Consider the following 20,684-nt stretch of genomic DNA (forward strand, 5'->3'; position numbering starts at 1 on the left):
AACAACAAAATGCAACCAGATGAGATCAGTGATTTTTATTTTACAACCCGTCTGTACTTCTGTAACACAGAGACGATGATGTGGGAGAAAAACATCCAAATGCACACAGACACTTGACACGACACGACTGACGGCTGCAGCCTTCATCTGGTGCATTATGATGGCAACCATTAGGAAAAAGAAACTTTAGTTCTTTAACAAAGAAAAACTGCTTTTCCTCTACTATAATCCGCTTTCATCCTCTCCTTTCAAACAAACAGCATCGTGTCTTTCAAAAATGGCGTTTGACCCCACAAAAAAGGGGTTTGACGATAAACGTGAACCAAATGAGCAGAAAAACGATTCAGACTGGACTGCAGAAGAATAAATAAAGCATGGAAGTGCTTGATCTTGTAAGGAACGATTGAAAGCAGGAAAAAAAATGAATAAAAACAAAAATATGGGTCCATTTGTTAATAAGAGAGTGAAAAGATGGGAAGAAAATAACCTTTAACGCAGGATATAAATGCAAAAATATCCATTAATGCTCTCTGCCAGAAATACAGATCATTTATAATCTATTTCAGTAAATAATTATGTTAAACAATCAAGTCATTTGATAGAATATTTAATAATAATGATTACTGACAGATATAAGCTGATTGTTGCTTTTAGAAGAGGATTTTGGTTCTGCTACCCGCAGTACCTCCCTGCAGCCACTAGGGGGCTCCAGGTTAGAGTCTGTTTAAATCAGAAGATCCACAGATGCAACCAGATGACTGAAGGTGTCAGAATGAAGCGTGTGCAGCTACAGGAAGGAGTGCTTCTATTCTGTGGTCTGTGCGCCTCCTTTGTGTTTTTGGAGCAGAGCGTAGAACCGACCGCCCAGATCACATTAAAAAACAGCAGATGAATGAAAATCGAACCGAAGAACAGGCAGCGTTGTCGCATCATCAACGTTAGCTTGAAGCTCAGAAATATTCCTAATTTGTTCCTACGTCAATCAAAGCTTCAACCTAATGAAACCCTCATTTACATTCTGAGCCACCTTCCTAAAACTGAAAGAGGTCTTCCTCAGTGGCGCTGGAGCTCCTTCATCCTGTTGAGGGCGGAGCCGGCGCGGAACCACTCGATCTGCGTCTCGTTGAAGCTGTGGTTGAGCTGCAGCGTCTCCTCGCTGCCGTCGCTGTGCTTCACCAGCGCCGTCAGAGGCTGCGAGGGAACGGCGGGTTAGAGCGAGATCTGTTGACGGGTCGCCGCGCCAAGCCCCACACTTACCTTTCCCGGAGCGAAGGTTTTGAGTCCTCGGATGGAGATCTTGTCGTCGGGGCGGATTCGGTCGTAGTCTGAAGGGTTGGAGAACGTGAGGGGCAGCAGGCCCTGCTTCTTCAGGTTCGTTTCTGAAACAGAAGACGTTTCAGAGGGAAATGTTCCCACCGGGACGGGAATCCCCTCCTAAACTCCGCCGTACCGTGAATTCTAGCAAAGCTCTTGACGATGATGGCCCTTCCTCCCAGGTGCCGGGGCTCCAGCGCCGCGTGCTCCCTGCTGGAGCCCTCGCCGTAGTTGTCGTCCCCGACCACGACCCACGACAGCCCGTTGGCCTGCAGAGAACCGGGAACAGCAGGCGGTTCAGTCAGACCAGCTGGGACAACAATCTACTGATGGACAGATGGCTTTTGTTCTCCTGTTTCTGTCCCATCAAATCTGCTTCTCTTTGGATTTTTTATTAAAAGTTAGCTATAAAGACCCCCCGTCTGATCAAAATGACATTTTATGTTCTTGTGGCATTTTCTGTCATGGGGGACACAAAAAGAAAGTTAAGTTCCTTTTTTTAAATTGTTGTAAATCAGGAGCAGAAGACAAAAGACTTTGTGATTTTGTCAGAAAATACGCTGGGGGAGCCACAGAATCCCTGCTCTGAGCTCTCAGCAATGGGGAGGCCTGCTCCGCTCCATTCTGATACATCAGAGATCCATGAGCGGCTTTGTTTTCCTGGTCTGACCTGGAATCTGGATCTAAACTGGACGGCTGGATGGATGTGATACTGCTCCAGTAAAGTCTGGTAGGACACAGCTGGAGCGTAGACAAAGGGATGACAAGAAGTGTGTGTGTGGGGGGGGCTTACTCTGTGCCAACGGTCACGCCCCCACAACTCAGGTGGATTTGTAATGAACACCTGCCGCTCTGCAGGAATTATGTCCCAGAAAACGACAAATTTCTTTTTTTTGGCTAAAAACGACAACCGGCAAATCTTCGAAAATAGATTTTAAAAACCAGAGCGGGGCTTTAATGATGCATAATTAGTCAAATGTTGGGCCGTCTGGTCCGTGAGGGTCGTAGAGGGGAGCGGCTGCATCTTTAGGGGAGCGCAGGTGTGTCCTACAGTCCCTCTTGAGGCTCAAAGGACGTCATGAAAACGTAACGTACCATTGTCGTCGTGTGGTACGTGTATCGTGAAGTATTGGTAAGGATTCTTGTGACGTGCCGTGATGCTGCCGTATCGTCGTACGCTGTCCTTACGCCACATTCTAGTCGTTAGCAAGGTGCGAGTTCTGGGTCCTTTCTGACTGTGCGTGAACGCTGCGTGCACGGGGTGTGCACGTGATACTACAGCGTCCACACAAACTAGACCTCGACTGTCTAATTCTGCAGGATTTGGGGGGCTGAAGTAATGACATATCTGTAGTTACGTGCTGTTTAAGCCGCGCCCGTAGGAAATAGGAACATTTTCTCTCTGCAGCTTTGGGATGTTGGTGTTTCCTGCGGGTCCCATCCAGGTTTGACCAGCTGGTTTCCGCCCCGTACGGGCAGTTGGGACTAGTTTAGTTGAAGCTTCTTTCTGATGAGACGCTGCTGCTCTGGAAAGCTCACCTTGTAGTGGCGGGCCACATCGGGGACTCCCCCGTACTCCCCCGTCAGGTGGTTCTTGAGCTTGTTGATGCCGTCGTTCTCGCTGTTGACGGCGCCGATCAGCATGTTGTTGGAGATGTTGTCCAGGTGACCGCGGAACTTGAGCCAGGGCCCTGCGGCGCTGATGTGGTCGGTGGTGCACTTCCCCTTCACCTGCAGGGACAGGAGGCGGCGTGGGTGCGCAGCGGCGGCGGCGAGCACCTGAGCGGCCGCAGGCGTCTGGACTCACCTTGATGAGGACCTGCATGTCCTCCAGGTCGTTCCCGCTCCACTTGTCAAAGGGCTCCAGCAGCTGCAGCCGGTTGCTGGACGGACTGACGTTCACGTGCAGGGCGCCGCCGTCTGGGGGCGGGTGCTGGTAGGTGTCCTGGCCGGGGTCAAAGTCCCTGGCGGGAAGCTCATCTCCAGTAGGGGCCTCCAGCTTGAACTTCTCTCCGTTGGGGGCTGTGAGGTAATCGGTCTCAGGGTTGAAGTCCAACGTGCCGGCGATGGCGAGGGCGGTGACGATCTGCGATGGAGGGGGCGCGGCTTAAACGTGAAGCAGAGACGTGTGCTGTGGGGGTTTGGAGCGGGCTCACCTCAGGAGACGTGACGAAGGCGTGCGTAGCGGGGTTAGCGTCGTTCCTGGCGGTGAAGTTCCTGTTGAAGGACGTGACGATGGTGTTCTTCTCTCCCTTCTTCACGTCGCGCCTGAGAGCAGCAGCGGAACTCGCCGTCAGGGGTGGAAGTTCAACAGGAGTCATGTGACCGAAAGCGGCGCAGATACCTGTCCCACTGTCCGATGCAGGGTCCGCAGGCGTTAGCCAGGACCACCCCTCCAACGTCGCTGAGGATCTTGGTCTGCAGGAGGACAGTTCTGCATTCAGTGTGCGGTCAGACAGACGCGGCTCTTTGCATTTCTGTGGCGCTCACATATCCGTCTCTTTCGATGGTGGCGCGGATCTGCTCGGAGCCGGGGGTGACGGTGAACTGGGCTTTGCACTTCAGGCCTCTGTCCAGAGCCTGCTTGGCCAGCGAGGCGGCGCGGCCCATGTCCTCGTAGCTGGAGTTGGTGCAGCTGCCGATCAGACCTGCAGGGGGACAAAGGTCAGCCCCCATCGTCCTCGCGTGGCTCAAGCGCAGGCGACCTCCTCCGTCTGAGGCTCTCACCAACTTTGACCTCCAGGGGCCAGCCGTTCTTTTTGGCCACAGCTCCGATCTCAGACACGGGGTGAGCCAGGTCCGGGGTGAACGGCCCGTTAATGTGGGGCTTCAGCTGCAGAGAGGAGCCAGATGGAGGTTACAACATTTTCAAACACATCAGGTCAACTTCAGAGAGGATAAAGACCACGAGAGCGGAAGCAGCAGATGCCTCCATGTCTGCCTGCTCTGCTTTGATCCTTTATTTCCATCTGCATTGATTGTGTTTGACTTGGTTTTGTTTGAGCTCTTTCTCTGCGTTGTATGTTCACCATGATGACATCAAAAAGACAAAGTTTGTCTTCCAAACATGAGAGAACACCATTTCTGTGTCCCTGAATGTGCCGCATGGGCTAAATGCTAGTCCTGATTAAGTTTCCACCAAAAGATGGAGAGTTTTGGAAGAAGTGGGTCATTAAAATTCATTTTATTCCTGATCAGATCCTGATGGGAGCAGAACTGTCCCTGTTCTGTTTGTTGGCAACGACGTTAAGTCTTCTAAATGCCCTCAGCTTCTAAAAAGAGAATAATTCTTTAGGAGAACACAAACCTCGTCCAGATTGAGTTCAATGAGCTGATCGTACTCGCAGCCTTCATCTGGAACCAGCAGGTCTTTGTGCTTCTCAGACAGTTCAGCGATCTCTGCAACGAAACGCATCATTACAGATTAAGAACAGACGCCTCGGCGTCTGTCTGAATTCTGCCCTGAATGCTCATTTAAACCTGAATGAAAATGTCAAAGTGTGTAAAGTTCATTTAATGAAAAGAGTTTTTGGCTTTTCATGACTTTTCAATCATCAAAAATAACTTTAGCAAGTCAACAACTTTGTTTTGTTAAATTCTAAAACATCTACAGACTTCCTGTAGATTAACATTTTATAGATGGAATGGAACCCAAAGCTTTATAAACATTTACCCTATTTTCCGGACTACAAGTCGCACCGGAGTATAAGTCGCACCAGCCCAAAAATGCATTAAAAAGTAGAAAAAAACACATAAGTCGCACTGGACTATAAGTCGCATTTTGACGGGAAATTTATTTGACAAAATCTGAGACCAAGAACTAATAACTTGCACAACCTCATATGACACAATCATAGCAGAATGTTCATCTCATAATTTCACAGTAATTCTTTCCCACACATTACTAATATTCTGTTTTCATCCTGTATTTGTAGAAACAGTTTTCACTTTTATTGCATTTCTGAATCTATGAAATCATTGGAAAATAGAATATTATGTTGTTAGCCTTCAAGATCTTACTGTAAAAAAAACTTTGCTGATTCTCTGAGTCACTTAACATACTCTTAACACTTAACATACCTCATACATCAAATTGACCCAGGAACATCATCTCTGTTCCTCACAAATGAACATAACAGGAGGATTAACAATGTAATTATTTCAATTTAGTTCTAATATAAGTCGCACCCCTTGCCAAACTATGAAAAAAAGGGCGACTTATAGTCCGGAAAATACGGTATTTGTTCATCTATTTTGCGTGACATAACCCGGTCTGTGGTCTATAAAGGTTGCAGATGGCTGAGATGCCCCACTGCTCCCTGCAGACGTACCTGCGCGGCCGGTCTTCTCCAGGTACGTCCTCATGCGGTGGTTATACGGGAAGACGGAGGTGGTGGCTCCGATCTCAGCTCCCATGTTGCAGATGGTGGCCATTCCTGCACAGCAGACCAGCGAAAGGGAGACGGAGCTTTAGGAGAAACTCCTGAGAGCTCCAACCTATTTCCATAGTTGATGATCCTGGTTTTAGCTCAAATCTAAAAATTTGAGTCGTTTTCTAAGACATAGTTTCTGCAGAGCGGCAGGAAGTCATGAGTTGGGGCAGACCCCCCCCCCCCCCCCCCCCCCACACACACACACACTTCCCATCATTCATCTGTTTACGCTCTCCCACTAGCTCACGGCCCATTTGCTCCACAGACCTAACATGACCGGTCAGATTCATCCAGACGTTAAAGTTCTGATCCAGATTCCAGACGAGGAAACAGACGTTCATGGATCTGATGGTCTGCAGATGGATCATCAGAATGGAGCAGAGCAGGGAGCTTGTGGCTCCGCCCACAGTATTTTCTGACAAATACGATGTTTTTACTTCTTCATCTGGTTTGAATAAAGAAATACTTGGACATGCAGCTTTAAGCTTAATAGTTTTTTTACGTTTCCTCCATCATCAGAAAAATGCTACAAGATTCTTCTGATTCTGGATTCTGCACAGGAGAGACGTCGTTTCCAGACCAGAACAGAGTGAAACTTTATTTACTTTTCAGGAAAGACAAACGGATAAAAACAGCAGCGTGAGGTTGACATGATAACCTGAAGAGGCTAAAGTCCTCAAGCGGAGTTTCTCATAAAGTTAAAGAGTAAAACAAATGAAAAAAAAGCTTCTGCTTTACAGCTCTGACCCGATTTAACCTCTGCTGCTGTTTAACCTGCGTTATCTGACTAAGAGGAAACCCAACTCAACCTTTCAAAATAAGACACATTTATGCCTATTTCAATTTGATAAGAAAAATGGCTAAAATACAGACTTATTTTTCACATTTCAATCTGAAATCTAAATTGAAATCAAGGATGAGGAAACGGAAAGAGTCCCCGCCTCCTGACCTGTGCAGGAAATGGAGTCGACTCCCGGTCCGTGGTACTCCACGATGGCGCCGGTTCCCCCCTTCACGGTCAGGATGCCCGCCACCTTCAATATGACGTCTTTAGGAGACGTCCAGCCAGAGAGGCTGCCGGTCAGCTTCACACCGATCACCTGAAACGAAAAACAGATGATGTTCCCCAAATCAACTTTTTCTGTTGGCGTCCTCCCTCCCATAGGCGAGCGGCGTCCTTCTGGCTAAAGGTCATTCCAACAAACCCGTCGAGCGACTCGTCCAGACAGAAAAAAGATGGAAGTCTTTTTTTAAAATTGCACCAACTTTGGGACATTTCAGCTCCCAGGGAATTCCCGCCATGACGTCCACAGCATCAGCTCCGCCCACTCCGATGCAGATGGCGCCGAGCCCGCCCCCGTTTGGTGTGTGGGAATCTGTACCAATGAGCATCACACCTGGGTAGGCGTAGTTCTCCAGGATGATCTGTGGAGACAAATCCTCTGTTTTTAAGACTGTTGCACATCGTTTCCAATGTAAAGAAATCCCTCTCTTACCTGATGGATGATTCCAGAACCGGGTTTCCAGAAACCAACTCCGTATTTCGCTCCGGCACTGGACAGGAAGTTGTAGACCTCTTCATTCACTTCCTGTCAGACAAACATCCCCCCTTTAGTGACTTTTTCTGTCCCGCAGCAGATCTGAACTGCAAAGTTTTCGTTTTTTCTTCCAGCACCTTTAAGCAAATAATGGACCCCCGACATTTATTAATAAACTCCCCCAGTACCCGGTGAAAATAAAGTTTAGGTATTGTGAACGGCCCCCTCCTAAAAACAAATGACATCACAGATGAAACCATTTGAAAAAAAGGGAATGTGGTTCTAATGCCAAGGAAATCCAAAAATGTACGTTTCTCAAATTGTCCAAAATAGACATAAAGCCGTCTTTCTTATTAGACAACCAACAAATAAAAGATGGAGATGAAACTGCCATTTTAAAATGACAAAATGATGAGACTCCCAACCTCCCTCCTCACCTTGGCTCTGGCTAAATCGTTCACGCCTCCGCTCTGCGCTTCGATCAGATGGTCGCAGTGGATGGTGGACGGCACGGCGACCCGCGGCAGCCCGCTGCTGATGAACTGCAGCATGGCCATCTGCGCGGTGGCGTCCTGCATGGCCACGCGGTCGGGGCGGAGCCTCAGGTAGGTGCGGCCGCGGTCGATTTCCTGATTGTGGGGGTCGTCCAGGTGACCGTACACGATCTTTTCTGACAGGGTGAGCGGCCGGTTGAGCCTGAGGAGGAGCACCCAGGTTTCAGGAGGACGAAGGTCGGCGAGAACCGAGAGACGGCGCCGGAGATGTGCGGAAGAAAACAACTCACCTTTTCTGCACAATTTCCACGTTGGACTGGAGCTTGTCATAACCGACGAAAGAGGTGGGCTCAAAGCGGCTCATCGCCACTTTGGCTCTGTAGGCTGCTGCCACGTGCAAACGGCGGACGCCATGGCCCAGAACCACCTGAGGACGGCACGACCAGCCTGTTCAGAGCAGGCGAACAAAGGCCGAGCAGAGACCCTGCAGATCTCTGAATGACATGCCCCATGCTCTGGCTCAGGTGTCATATGTCAACACCCCCCCCCCCCCCCCCCCACGCACACACAAACACACACACACAGATCACAAGGTCCACGCCCACAGAACCAATCCCTGAAGCACTTCTCCTGCAGAAACACTTTCCCCATTTCACATAAAACAGTGAATAAGAACAGAGGAAGAGGTGAATTCTGGGAAACATCCCCAAACATAAAGCCTGTAATGACGTCACTGCACTCTTCACGGTAACGGTGTAAAACCGTTAGTTTGATCTGACAGATGGTCACGAGTCCAAATCACGTGATTAGTTTTGTTCTGATCAAACGCTCTGAATCGGATCTCAACTTGTTTTTGTCTAAACGGATCAAAACAAACGGCCTTCATTTCCGTTTATCCAAACAAATCAAGTATGGCGCCGGAATCCAATCAAATGTTTGCATTTCAGACTCCTCGTCGTCATAAAATCTCCCACTGACAGCTTGAGTCCGTTTTCTTCATCTGAAACAGCCGCTCAGGCGCCTCCAGCTGCTGTCCAGCCGCTCCGAGCTCTAACCTTGCGGTTAACCTTGTTACCTCCAACCAAAACTGCATCGCTAAACCTTAGCCAGACTGATTTCATTGTTTAACAGAGAATATGTGAGATAACATACTAAAAACGGAGGCGTTATAGGGCAATAATATGCTGGGGTCAAGCTGGTTCTCGTCTCCTGGGTCGGGTGCGTTAGGGACACGATGACCTGCCAGGCAGCTAGCTAGGAAAAACCTCTGCGTTCATCCGTTAGCTCTCGGTCTTTTAATGAGACCGGGAAACTGTACACGAGATGTTAAATCTTTTCATGCAAATCGACACTTCGCTGCGGGGAAATTCACACTTAAAAATCACAGTTTTTAGGCTCTTACCTGGAGCCGTGCGACGGTGAGACAGTAAGATGCCATTTTGTTCACTGACAAAGATGTGAGATCGCCGTGACGTCACTGATGTATAAAAGCTTCTTTCTTCTTCTTTGGTTTTTCGTCCAGTGTCGTATTTACTGCTGCCCTCTGGTGGAAAAGCCTGGAAATACAGCTGAATTTTATTTCCTTTCTAAAATGTACATGTTTACATGGAATAAAATATTAAAGAAATTGTGTCAATATGTGACAAAATGTGTCATCAGACTCATAAGAAAAATATTGGTCGTCACATCAGCAGATCTAAAAGAAATAACGCATTGCTTGAATTAAATTTTCCATACATACAGGATATTTGCATCATGTTTTCAATTCAATGGACTAAAAGTTTAGGTTTGTAAAATGGTTGTTAATCATTCATATGTGCTTGATTAAACAAAATAAATATAGAAATATGATGGAAATGTAACATTTTTATAAATTAATGAACAAAGTTAAATAAGCTAGATTTTCTGTTCATCAAAAAAGTTGCGCAATAGTTAGAAAAAATTTTATTTCTTCAGCAAGGGTATGCATTGCACACCAAAGTACATTTTTACTCAAGAAAATTTTAATTTGATGAACTGCAATTAAAGTTCTCAAACAGGTAATTTCCTCCTCAAGCTGACATGTTTATTTATAAAGTAACTCTCTCATAATTTTATATATTGTTCTGGTTTTCAGAAAACATTTTAAAAAATGAATTTAAAACAGAAAATTTCATAAAAAGGTTTTAAAAATTGGAAATGTAGCCTATTTTAAAAGCAAAAAGGGTATTTATTTAAATCTAGTATTTATAAAAAAAATGTAAATAAATATGTTGGTAACATTTTTTATTTTTACATTTTCAAAACTTAAATTAATTACTTTCATTATCTTAAATATTATAACTCGTGTTTATGTTTTATTTTGTAATTTAAAAAATAAAATAGTACATGCTTCTGTCCAGTAGGTGTCAGTATTGGCCATTTAGCTGCTTTTAGCTTCCACCGACACGCAAGAAGAAGAGTCAGCGGAGCGTTGGGTTGTCGTTAGCTAACATGGCTAAACATCACCCAGATCTGATCTTTTGTAGAAAACAAGCGGGAGTTGGTAAGTTTTTACGTAATTATTTGTTTAGTGTCTGAAACCTTAAAGTTCGTCGCAGGTAATTTGACACATTCGTGGTTTACTTTCAAAGGTTTAGCGCTTTGTTAGCATGTATGGCATGGGGTTTCAATGAGACTGTTAGCATGGTCGTGTTAGCCTAGTTTTGTGTTTGGAGTCGACATGTCTAAATACCTAGTTTTTTCTATTTAATTATTTAAAATATTAATCCCAAACTGTGTAAATTACCTTATTAACTGTATCTGTTTTCATCACCAGCTATCGGGAGACTTTGCGAAAAATGTAAGTTTTTTTAATTGTTTAATGCTATCAAACGTTCAAAGAAAGAGTGCATGTAGATATCATTTTATAGGTAATATTTATAAATAACAAAAAAAAAAAAAACATATTATAAAGTGATTCTTTGCGTGCGGCCATCCCTGATTTGTTCTTCTTTTTTTTTCTGCACGGGCCTTTAATGTTTAATGTGAGAATTATTTTCAGAATAAAAGCCCTCTCTAGTCTAGGAAAAAATACTACAATCCAAAACTTTTCCATTTCTAGAATTTAAAACAAGAAGCTTTCAATGTGAATGGAGTCTAAACTCATTTGTACTTAGTACTTTAAGTGGGAACATAAAGCAGAGTGAAGAAAAAGTCCATTGAATTCCACAGAGGTTTTTTTTCCGTTTGTTGGAAACAAAACCGATACAGTTAGGTTTGGAGGTGTGAGGGGCTGTAAAGGTAGCGTGAGTGCACACAAACAGATGGGTGATGGGAAGGGGGGACGGGCATGCTCCACGCTACCAATCTGCCCACAACTCATAGGTGTATTTCTAATAAACTCCTGCCGCTTTGGAGAAACGACACAGCTTTTGGAAACGTTATGAAAATATTTCAATAGAGGATCAGAGTGGGACTTTAAGCACGGTGGAAGTTTATTGTGGTTTGGGCCTGCTTTCTGACTGAAGCATTTGAATTCCTGCCTCGAAAATCAGTACACTTTTTCTAGATAGAAAATCTAGAATGAAGCAGTCTGTAAAACTAAATAGGAAAGGATGCCGTGGAACATATAGATATGACATTAAAGATGTCTTAAATTCCCAGTCTGGAAGTCTGGTCAATAAGATGAGATTCGAAAAACAGAAGTTTGATAAAGTCCTTCATACAGATGCATCAAAGTTATTATGTCAGTCAAATATTGCTTTAAAAAAAAAAAACATCAACCCAGAGTTCTGAACTATTGTAAACAAACTGTGTTGGCCAATTCTTATCTGTTTATCCTCTTCTCTCTATTGTATCTCCTTCCTGTCTGCATATAGAGCAACACAGATGTTCTTGATCAAAAAACACGAACGATCAGCTGTTTTCAAGTCTTGAGTTTAGTTTTAAATTTTAAAGCGCTTCGAGTTTTAAAAAAAAAAAAGTTTAATTTGATGTATCTGTAAAGCTCTTTGCTGTCATTTCATCAAAGAAACTAGCAGCAGAAACTCAGGAAGTGAGATGCAGCGTCTGACCGTCTTCTTTTACAAAAATAACTTGTTTTAAAGTCTGACTTTAACAATGTTTAAAAGACGGCAGAGACCAACCAGACTGTCCCTGATCTGCTCCTTTCAGGCGATGGGAAGTGCGTCATCTGTGATTCGTACGTGAGGCCGTGCACGCTGGTGCGCATTTGTGACGAGTGTAACTACGGGTCCTATCAGGGGCGCTGCGTGATCTGCGGAGGCCCCGGAGTGTCTGATGCGTACTACTGCAAAGAGTGCACCATTCAGGAGAAAGATGTGAGTCTCTGGGCTCCAGGATCGGCCCTTCGCTGAAATGAACCAATGTTTTTACCCTTAATCTTTTTTTTGTGCAGCGGGACGGATGTCCGAAAATCGTGAACCTGGGCAGCTCCAAAACAGACCTGTTCTACGAGAGGAAGAAGTATGGCTTCAAGAAGAGGTGAAGAAGAAACCCCCCCGGCGTCTGTTAGGCTTTCCTTCTCGTTTCCAAACTTCCAAGAAAACTGTTTTGGTTTGTGAATAAAACTCACTTTTGTACTCCAGTCTCTGTGGCCGTTTGACTGAATAATCCAGTTTTAAAGCGTTTTTTTCTTATCGTTTATACATGGAGGCTCTTTTCTCTCATTCAACCTTGTTCCTGTTAGGTTCCAAGGAAGATCCAGGTCGTATAAATGCAGCCTAAACTTTTCTAGATGGAAGAAAAGTTTCGACATTTTCCTAAAGATCTGAGGAGCTTCAGATCTGGAAGTTTTGGTTTGTCTTTTCTCGTCACATTAACCTGAAATGGAGACAACAGGGAAGAAAAAAACTAAACATTTGAGAGTTCAGTTAAAAAATTAGGGATTTGAGTCCAACAAAATCTACATTTTACTGATCAAAAGTGAGGAAATGATGTATTTAAAGACGTATAATTCTGACTTCTCCCGTCTGAAAACAGGACAGCCTGATTCCTGGTTCTTCAGGATACAAATGAATTTATTTAAATCAGAAAAGTAATTGTAGATGAACTGCTTAAAGATTACTTAAAAGTTCAACTATGGAAAACCTTTAACTTTTTATTTAGCTTTAATAAAAAGGGACAAATTTAAAACAGTGGTGGGAGTATTATGGTTTGTATTAAACCTCAGACAATAAAATGGTCTAGAGATTAATTTATGCAGAAAAACTGAGGGCCAAAACATAAAACCTTTGAATATCAGCATTTTATTCAGAAGTTTTTATTACACATTTATGTACACTCAGACCCAGAAAACAAAATGTTTCTGTACAAAAACTAGGAAGAGAACAAAACTGACCTGTTCCAGAGAAGCAGAACTAGTTATGAAAAGTTAGCTTATTGTTGGAAACGCCTCAAAGAAAAGACGAACGAAGTTTGCTGTGAAAGCATCGATCTTTGCTTTGGACAGAGTAAAGTGTAAAACAGAGTGGAGACACGGATGGAAGCACAGCCTCAGAAAACGCAGCTTTCTTTCCCTTCAGCCATCGCCGTCCTCAGCTGCTCCGGTCTAAACTGCTGAGTCGGCGTTGAAACGGCTTCAGACGTAAAAGACACTTCAAGTAGAAGACCCCCCCCCCCCATTCTTTTGTACATTAAAAAATAAAAAATAAAACCCAGAGAAACTGAGGCACCAGGATGATGGAGGCAGGAGGTCGAGCAGAAGCTCTGGCGTTTGATTATCCACACGTCTCAAAGAATGGATTCAGACTACAAACAGAAAAAAGTATTTACAGCCCGCGCGTCTGACCCTACGACTACCTATAGACGGACGGGTGAAGGTGGAGTTCCTGCGGGCCGAAGCGGCGCTCTGGTCGTCCACAGCTTTGACCGCCGCGGCGCTTAAGTCCCCTGAAGAAGCTTATTGGAAATGTCACAGTCTAAAGTCACAGGAGGCGGGAAAAGGCAAAATTTGTCGTACAATCCGATATGTGGAAAATCAGAAACTAAAACTGGAGAATAAAAAGTCACAATCCTCAAAGCAGTTTCAAAATAAAAGCATCACACCGTCTGCCCCACGCGTACAACTACACATCCTCACATTCCTCTCAGCAATAACACACAAAAGAAAGGTGATATCCCAATAAGCCACTGCGTCTCCATGGTAACGCCCTCTTCTCTTCCTCCTCGCCGTCTTCTCACCGACTTTAGCGTTCCCGTGAACACGCCAGTGGCTTATTTATTCATCGACCAGAATAAATGAACGAATCGAGCGCTGCCTACTCGTCGTCTGGCACCGCACTTGAAAGAGAAGAGAACAAGGATGAATGACAGGAAGAGGCGGAGCTTCATCTTAGCGCAGCACTCTAATGCATCCCTTTAAACATCTTTTTTAAAATCTGTTCAATTTGTTATTTTTGGCGTGAATCCCACTTGACTTAGTTCTGCGTTTCCTCTTTGATTCAATACTAGATCAGTTTGTCAATAAGAAGGAGGCGAGGAGAAATGCGTTCTCCAACGCACCCCAGTGTCCAAACAGAGACTCCGCCTCCTCTAACTCCGCCCCCTGACTTAGTATCTCGGCCGCTGTGGGGCATCGTCCTGCTCTCTTACAGGGTTCCGAACTTGGCCTCGTAGTGACCCACGACGTTCTTGTATCGGCCGCACTCCTTCCGCAGCTCTGCGACCTCCGACCTCAGCGCCGCGTTTTCCCGCTCCAGGAAGGCGGCTCGGACCGTGATTTGGTTTTCCTTCAGCCGGCGGGCGTCCCGCGAGCGTTTGGCCGCCACGTTGTTCTTCTTCCTCCTTTGCCAGTACTTTTCATCCTGGAGGGAACAGACAGGAGGGAGGGGTTCAATAAAGAGCGGAAATCCGAGCTCAGCTCGGAGACTTGGCGCCCGGCCAGCCGCCTCCCTCTGTGCAGAGAAAAGCCCTCAGGACTGCTGAGTCACTGTGAGAGGCAAGAAGCAGAGCTGTGCAGAGACGATGAAACCTCCTTCTGTTCTGACACAGCAGCCTTCATTCCATTTGCATCAATAAAGCATTAAAACACTTTCATTTTACGGCCCGCTGTGCTCAGTTCAGCTACAAAAAAGTAGAACAGGAAACGTCTCAACTCCCGACCACAAAAGCAGAAGCTCGCTTTCACGTCTGCCACCCTGCCTCCCGCTCTGGCTCCTCCCCCCTCGCTTACCTTCTGCTCCTCGGGCACAAAGACCTTCTTGGCCTTCTTGATCATGGGCTGCGGCTTCAGCTCCTCCTCGCTGAAGCGGTGCTTGCGCGGGTCGAACAGCTCCCCCCCGGGTACGCTGGACAGGACCAGGTCTGTGGGGTCGGGGTCGTAGTTGACATCTATCTCGATCTCATCGGGGTCGATGGGATCGGGCGTCACTCTGTCCTTCGAGGTGGTGACCTCTGAGTGAGGAAATCAGGCGCACCTGGTTCACTTTGACCTCATTTCAACTCTACAATCTAAGCGAACTGAAATATTCTTTAGTTTGCAAAAAGAAAACAGTTTCAGTCTCTTGGTGTAACGCAGTAATCTGACCGGTTAAACATCTAATTTCTCCCTTCGACACTCACCTGTTACGACATCGCAGGTGGCGTCGGCGTCCGTCTTGTTGATGATCACCACCTCGTTGTCACACTTGTCCAGCTCCTGAACGGGCATCAGGCTCACTGGAGACACTTTTGCAGGCTTGGCGACCTTGGACTGAGAAGCTGTGACCTTGGCTTTCTCGGCCACGTTTGCCTCCTCTGCGTCCTCGCCGGGGGAAGTGGGGATGCCGTTCTCCATGAGGAACTCCTCCAGGTCCATGTACTCCAGGTGAAAGGTCTCGCCATCGTAGGGAATGGTTTTGTCCCAGATGGCGGGGGTCAGCGCGGCCGACGGGCCCATGTCGCTCCCTCCCACGCTCAGGTCTGCGTTCTCTCCAAGACCCAGCTTCTCCTTGTCTGTGTCTGAAAGAACGTCCACACAAAGAAAACAATTACAGAAAAATGTTTTCGGCGGGGTAAAAATAAAAAACTCCTCAACCCGAAGTTCAAGGTTACACTCCTAAGCGCAGCTCAAGATCACAAAAGCTTTAAATTATCTAAAATAAAGCTTAAAAAAGCCACTTTCAATCAAACAACCCCCAAAATGTAGATTTGGTGCATTAGCACGCTTTACTCAAATATTCCATCAGTATTCATAGTAAAATATACTTTATGGTCAGAAATATTTTCAAAACATTTTGAATGCAACTTTAAAACCAAAATAAAATAAATGTACAAGTTCAGTTCTTTTTCTGTTCAACAAAGATAACTTTTGCTTTACTTCTTTATTTTTTCTCATCTTTCCTGTACAAATCCATATGTTGATGACGTGTTAAAGTGGGCGTGTCTAGAATCGTCTAGATATCTGTCCGCACCATCCAAACAAAGGGCCTAACATTTGCTCCGCGGAAGATTACCAAGTTTGGTTTTCGTATATTTAGACACATAAACAGATATTACATTTCTTCAAAATTACTTTTATCTTCTAAATAGTTTATTTTTTGGTAAACATGTCCGCTCGGGCTCTCACCATCATCTCCCTCCAGTATGTTCGGCGGAGGCATTTCCATGATTTTCTTCAAAACCACCGGGAACACGCCCGTCCCCTCGGCGCCCGGCTCCAGCCTGATAAAAACCGAATTTTCAGACATTTTTCCCCCGTTAAGTCTTGTTGTTGTTGCCGTTATCGACCGATCGCAGCTTCAGCTGAAGACGCAGGGCTCAGGAGGGTTCGCCCCGTTAGCTCGGTAACGTCTACGGTCCGGACTATTTCTCCGTGTGCATGACACGAATCCGCCGTGAAATGTCACAGAGACGCTCGCAGCAGCAGACGGAAAACTTCACCGACCCACTTCCCCGGAAAATTCACGCGCTGCAGATTTTGTCGTTTGATGTTCGGATCAAACCGCGCCTTCTGGTTAGAAAAAACAGCCCCCTTTGCCGCGTTGGCGCATGCGTGTTGGGATTCCATCTGATGACTAGTAAAAACATCGCAGAGGTGGGCGGGGACAATCACATTTGGCTGCGTTCTCATTGGTTGACCGAGTTACATATCTTTTACTAGCAAAACGTGACAACAGTACAGGCGGTTTAAATAGACGGATATAACCTTTAACTTCATCCACATATAGATGAAATAACTCCTTTATGGCAACATGTATTAATAACCAGCGACAATACCGCAGTAAAGCGGCCCCTAAGAACAAAGCGGCTCTATTTTGTGTTGAACCAGATGTAGTAGTACGGAACACTCTGTTTAGGGTCGTGCTCACGCGCGCAGAAACGTGCAGCTGCTGCTGACGTATCACCTCGCAGGACAGGGAGCAGGCTGGCCTTATTGGCTCCTGCAGGGTCACACCTTAAATGTTAGGATCGCTGTCGTTCCTGCCAAAGATCTGCATGTCCTCATCTCACACCAGAGACTGTTTAAAGCCCAAAAACACACATTTTCAATCAAGAAATGAGCAATTCCAGGGCGCTGCCATAATAAAGTGATGACAACCGGATGTCGGTTTGATCTGAAACGGTGGAAATCCTGTCCTCTCAGGCCGATCAGCAAAATGTGTATAATTGACTCAAACAAAAAGATTATATCTCCAGAATAACAAAACTTTATTTTAAACCAACAACAACTAAACTGTTTTTAAGATTCAAATGAAAATTGTGTTGTTTTTCGACGTTTCTCACAGGGCATAAAGAAAATTAAGATTAAAATTGTTTTACTTAATATTTCTTAATTCAAATTGTGGTGAATCGGGAGCAGATGCAAAAATACCGTTTGAAAAACGTCATAGTTGTGCAGAAACTATAATTGGCGGGAATACAAGCTCCTTGCTCCCTGTTGGGGGTGTGAGGGGCTTTAAAGTAGCGGTAGAGCATGTAAACAAAGGGATGATGGGAAATGAGTACAGGCTCACTCCATGCCAACAATCCCACCCACAACTTAAAGGTGAATTTCTACTGAACTCCTGCTGCTCTGCAGAAACTGTCATAGAAATGTATTTATTTGTTTATTTTGGCTAAAAACTTATAATCATAGTTGAAAGACCATTTGAAAGACTTTTACAAAAGATTAAAGTTAATCGGAGTGGGACTTTAAGTTAAAACTAGTATTAGAATATTAAAAATGATAGTTGTTGATGCAAAAAAATACAATTTTCTTTTTTTACGAGACATCACCAGTTAAGACAAACCACCAAGCTTAGCTGCAAAACAAACAAACAAACAAAAAAACGACACGCGCTCACCATAGAACACTGATGATAAAGATTCACCTCAAGAGTACTTCTAGCAAAAAAAATATAAAGATATATAAATATATAGTAGATTTTAGTTTGAAAATAACCACAACCTGTTAACCAGCTTCTGCAGAAAAGCATTAAATATTTAGAATCATTAATTTCTTGCAACTAATGCTGAAAAAAAGATTCTGTTGCTGTTTGCAGTTTTGAAGCATGCGTTGCCAGACAAGACAACAAAAAACACTTCGTTTTGCAGAATTGGACCAATGTATGTTGTAAATTCTTTGAGTTTTACACAAAACATTTTCAACATTCGAAGCAGGACGTGTATTAAAATCTATACATCATTAGCTCATATGCATGTCATAAACCATCCATTTTCTGAGCCGGCTGTATCCCTGTAGGGGTCACGGGGTCGCTGGAGCCTGTCCCAGCTGCTGTTGGTCGAAGGTGGGGTGCACCTTGAACGGGTTACCAGGCTGTCGCCGTGCTAGGTCATAAATATATCTTCAATTTTAAGTCTTACAGTTAAATCTATCAATTGCTGCTGTTTAGTGAGGACGTCCTCACACTTGCAATCTGCAGTCTGACCGCTAGATGTCACTAAATCCTTCAAACGACTCAGTTCAACAAGTAATTTCTTAAAACTGAACCAAGCAAACCAGCTGAATTCTGTCCCAAAAATGCTGTTTTTTTTGTTTTGTTGACTTTTATCTTCTGATACACACAAATATTGATAAGCAAATGAAACAAAAGGAGCAGTTTATGAAGATTTAATTTCACTACACCCTTTCCTGACAGTTAAATCAGACCTGTAATTCACATTTTCTCCACAGTTTATGTTTTTAAAATGAGGATGTAGCCCTAGGATTTTATTCATTCATTTATTTATTGCTATTTAAAGCATTAAGTTCTCTTCTGCAGCTATACCTCTGGAGAGAAAAAAGAAGACTTAAACCTTTACAGAGTAATGACATTAAAGGGATTCAGTGAGGGATTTAATCTTGTTAAATGGGTCCAAGAGTGTAAGGTGCCATCCAGAAGTCACGTGATTCAGTGGCTTGGAAAGGTCATCTAAACACCAAACGATGAATTAGGAAAGCTCCAAAACCTCTTCTCCTCAGGAGATCCTGACTCCAGCAGATTCACTCCAAAGTTCAGGCTCGTTATTTCTGCGTCTGTGTATATTTGAAGCTTTGAATTGAACTTAAAACGCCTACAAAGTGCTTTGGAACATACTTACTAGAGGCGTTTCTGACATTTCTGGCATGCTGGAGCGTCCTGAACAGAAACTTCTGGGTGCACGCGCGCGCGCGCTCCTCCATAAAGAATATTTTGCGCACTAAAGTTCTTAAAAAGCGGTTCAATCAGTCAGAAATCAGCAGACTTATGGATTTGTCACAGAAAGTCCTGCGCTCGTGCGGGTCAGCTGACACAGGCATTGCGCAACAGGCACGCAGGGGTTTGCATTGGCACTCCTTTTGCTGTCTTTTCTAAGGCATTATTATCCCGGTTTTTGCCAACTCCACCGACAGAAGTCTGTGCGGAATTCCACAGAAACTAACTTACCACCATTATCCTCAAAGTTTGGAAGAGTGAAGGGGTGCTCAAGCAGAGCCCTGAAGATCTCCGGGATTTCTGTCGTCATTTTTTTGGTTTTAAAAAGGTAAAGTGCAACAATTCAAACAAAATTCCAATATAAAAGAGGAAAACACGTCGTTGATGACAAGATCCCGGAGGCTCGTATTGAGAGAGCTACAGGATTTTACCGGGGTTAATAAAAACTCCAGTCTAGAAGTTACTTAACAGAGCCCGCCCCCACCGACGCCCAACAGCCAATCAGCAGCCAGCACTAACTTCTCCCTGTCATCGACGGAACGAGCGGTGATTCGGCCTTGCTCCTGTCAATCACAACATGTTAGCCAATCGTGAAGCAGATGGCGATTGATTAAAGAAAAAAAAACGTGTCAACTCCAAGTGAGGTGAGCCGTGACATAAGGAGTAAACATGGACGACAAAAGGTGTCCACACCTGTAATTAACCAAAAATGGTTTTTTTAAGGACGCTTTTGACCAAACACACCCAAAACCCACTCCTGATAACAAGTTTGCTCAAATGGCGGGAATATTTTAATAAAAAAAGTATTTTTCAAAATAAAAGACCTGTTACAAGGTATACACACCTGTTAATAACCTTAACATCTTTAAGGGTTTCAAACATGAAAACAAAAGAGTTGCTCATGAATCTACTAATATTTGCTGACATTGTTGTTTTTTTAAATATAAGAGTTATTAACCCCCACATTTTTTAAAGCTTTTTGAGAAAATACATAAAATAACTGCTCCTAAAAAACCTATTTAGTTAAATGGTGGGAATATTTAAATAAAATAGGTATTTAAAAAAAAAATGCTGTAACACACGGAGTTAACATGGACAACAGCAGGTCTTCACACCTGTAATCGCCTCAAAAATATGTTTTTAAGGGCTTTAACACACAAAAACCAAAGCCAGAAAAAAGAAACTGCTCATAAATCTACAGATATTTGCTAACAAAACAGAAATCTATTTGTAAAAAAAAAAAATTGCCATACATATGGACGACAAAAGGTTCCAACACCTGTAACTACCCAAATGGGTTTTTGAAGTGTTTTAACCCAAATGAAAATA

The 20,684-nt window shown here is 44.3% G+C and overlaps 3 protein-coding genes across 4 annotated transcripts; 1 reads left to right on the forward strand and 2 right to left on the reverse strand.

The window, feature by feature from the left end:
• Positions 1-20: 20 nt before the first annotated feature.
• On the reverse strand, positions 21-9,330 carry aco2 (aconitase 2, mitochondrial). The gene is made up of 17 exons (XM_004080117.5): positions 9,182-9,330; positions 8,070-8,206; positions 7,723-7,981; positions 7,244-7,336; positions 7,014-7,172; positions 6,697-6,847; positions 5,646-5,750; positions 4,622-4,713; positions 4,042-4,147; positions 3,805-3,962; positions 3,659-3,732; positions 3,471-3,582; positions 3,122-3,400; positions 2,854-3,045; positions 1,451-1,583; positions 1,258-1,379; positions 21-1,191 (listed from the first exon to the last, which is right to left on the reverse strand). Exons 1-17 carry the CDS (start codon positions 9,215-9,217, stop codon positions 1,054-1,056), a joined length of 2,346 nt encoding a protein of 781 aa, XP_004080165.1. The 5' UTR covers positions 9,218-9,330; the 3' UTR covers positions 21-1,053.
• An 809-nt stretch (positions 9,331-10,139) lies between these two features.
• Positions 10,140-12,346, forward strand: phf5a (PHD finger protein 5A). Its single transcript, XM_004080115.5, has 4 exons — positions 10,140-10,303; positions 10,577-10,600; positions 11,914-12,080; positions 12,158-12,346. Exons 1-4 carry the CDS (start codon positions 10,252-10,254, stop codon positions 12,245-12,247), a joined length of 333 nt encoding a protein of 110 aa, XP_004080163.1. The 5' UTR covers positions 10,140-10,251; the 3' UTR covers positions 12,248-12,346.
• Positions 12,347-12,991: 645 nt separating this feature from the next.
• On the reverse strand, positions 12,992-19,858 carry tefa (TEF transcription factor, PAR bZIP family member a). Of its 2 annotated transcripts, none has more exons than XM_004080114.4 (5): positions 19,587-19,858; positions 15,322-15,699; positions 14,933-15,153; positions 14,353-14,564; positions 12,992-14,040 (listed from the first exon to the last, which is right to left on the reverse strand). In XM_004080114.4, the coding sequence occupies exons 1-5, from the start codon at positions 19,663-19,665 to the stop codon at positions 14,019-14,021; spliced, it is 912 nt and encodes a 303-aa protein (XP_004080162.1). In that variant the 5' UTR covers positions 19,666-19,858; the 3' UTR covers positions 12,992-14,018. The 2 variants fall into 2 exon arrangements, with proteins under 2 accessions (XP_004080162.1, XP_011486144.1); XM_011487842.4 differs by lacking the exon at positions 19,587-19,858 and adding an exon at positions 16,307-16,759.
• Positions 19,859-20,684: the final 826 nt, after the last annotated feature.

Source organism: Oryzias latipes, chromosome 19 (genome assembly GCF_053564925.1).
Source record: "Oryzias latipes strain Hd-rR chromosome 19, Olatipes_Hd-rR_3.1".
Classification (NCBI taxonomy): Eukaryota; Metazoa; Chordata; class Actinopteri; order Beloniformes; family Adrianichthyidae; genus Oryzias; species Oryzias latipes.

Coding starts and splice junctions, on each gene's coding strand:
- aco2 (XM_004080117.5), bottom strand. CDS start 9,217: ATGGCATCTTACTGTCTCACCGTCGCACGGCTCCAG. Junction 3,733..3,804: donor CCATCGAAAGAGACGGATAT/GTGAGCGCCACA, acceptor GTCCTCCTGCAG/ACCAAGATCCTCAGCGACGT. Junction 1,584..2,853: donor ATGTGGCCCGCCACTACAAG/GTGAGCTTTCCA, acceptor GGTTCTCTGCAG/GCCAACGGGCTGTCGTGGGT.
- phf5a (XM_004080115.5), top strand. CDS start 10,252: ATGGCTAAACATCACCCAGATCTGATCTTTTGTAGAAAACAAGCGGGA. Junction 10,304..10,576: donor TAGAAAACAAGCGGGAGTTG/GTAAGTTTTTAC, acceptor TTTCATCACCAG/CTATCGGGAGACTTTGCGAA. Junction 10,601..11,913: donor CGGGAGACTTTGCGAAAAAT/GTAAGTTTTTTT, acceptor TGCTCCTTTCAG/GCGATGGGAAGTGCGTCATC.
- tefa (XM_011487842.4), bottom strand. CDS start 16,427: ATGTCTGAAAATTCGGTTTTTATCAGGCTGGAGCCGGGCGCCGAGGGG. Junction 15,154..15,321: donor CACCTGCGATGTCGTAACAG/GTGAGTGTCGAA, acceptor TTCCTCACTCAG/AGGTCACCACCTCGAAGGAC. Junction 14,041..14,352: donor GAGGCCAAGTTCGGAACCCT/GTAAGAGAGCAG, acceptor TTCTCTTTCAAG/TGCGGTGCCAGACGACGAGT.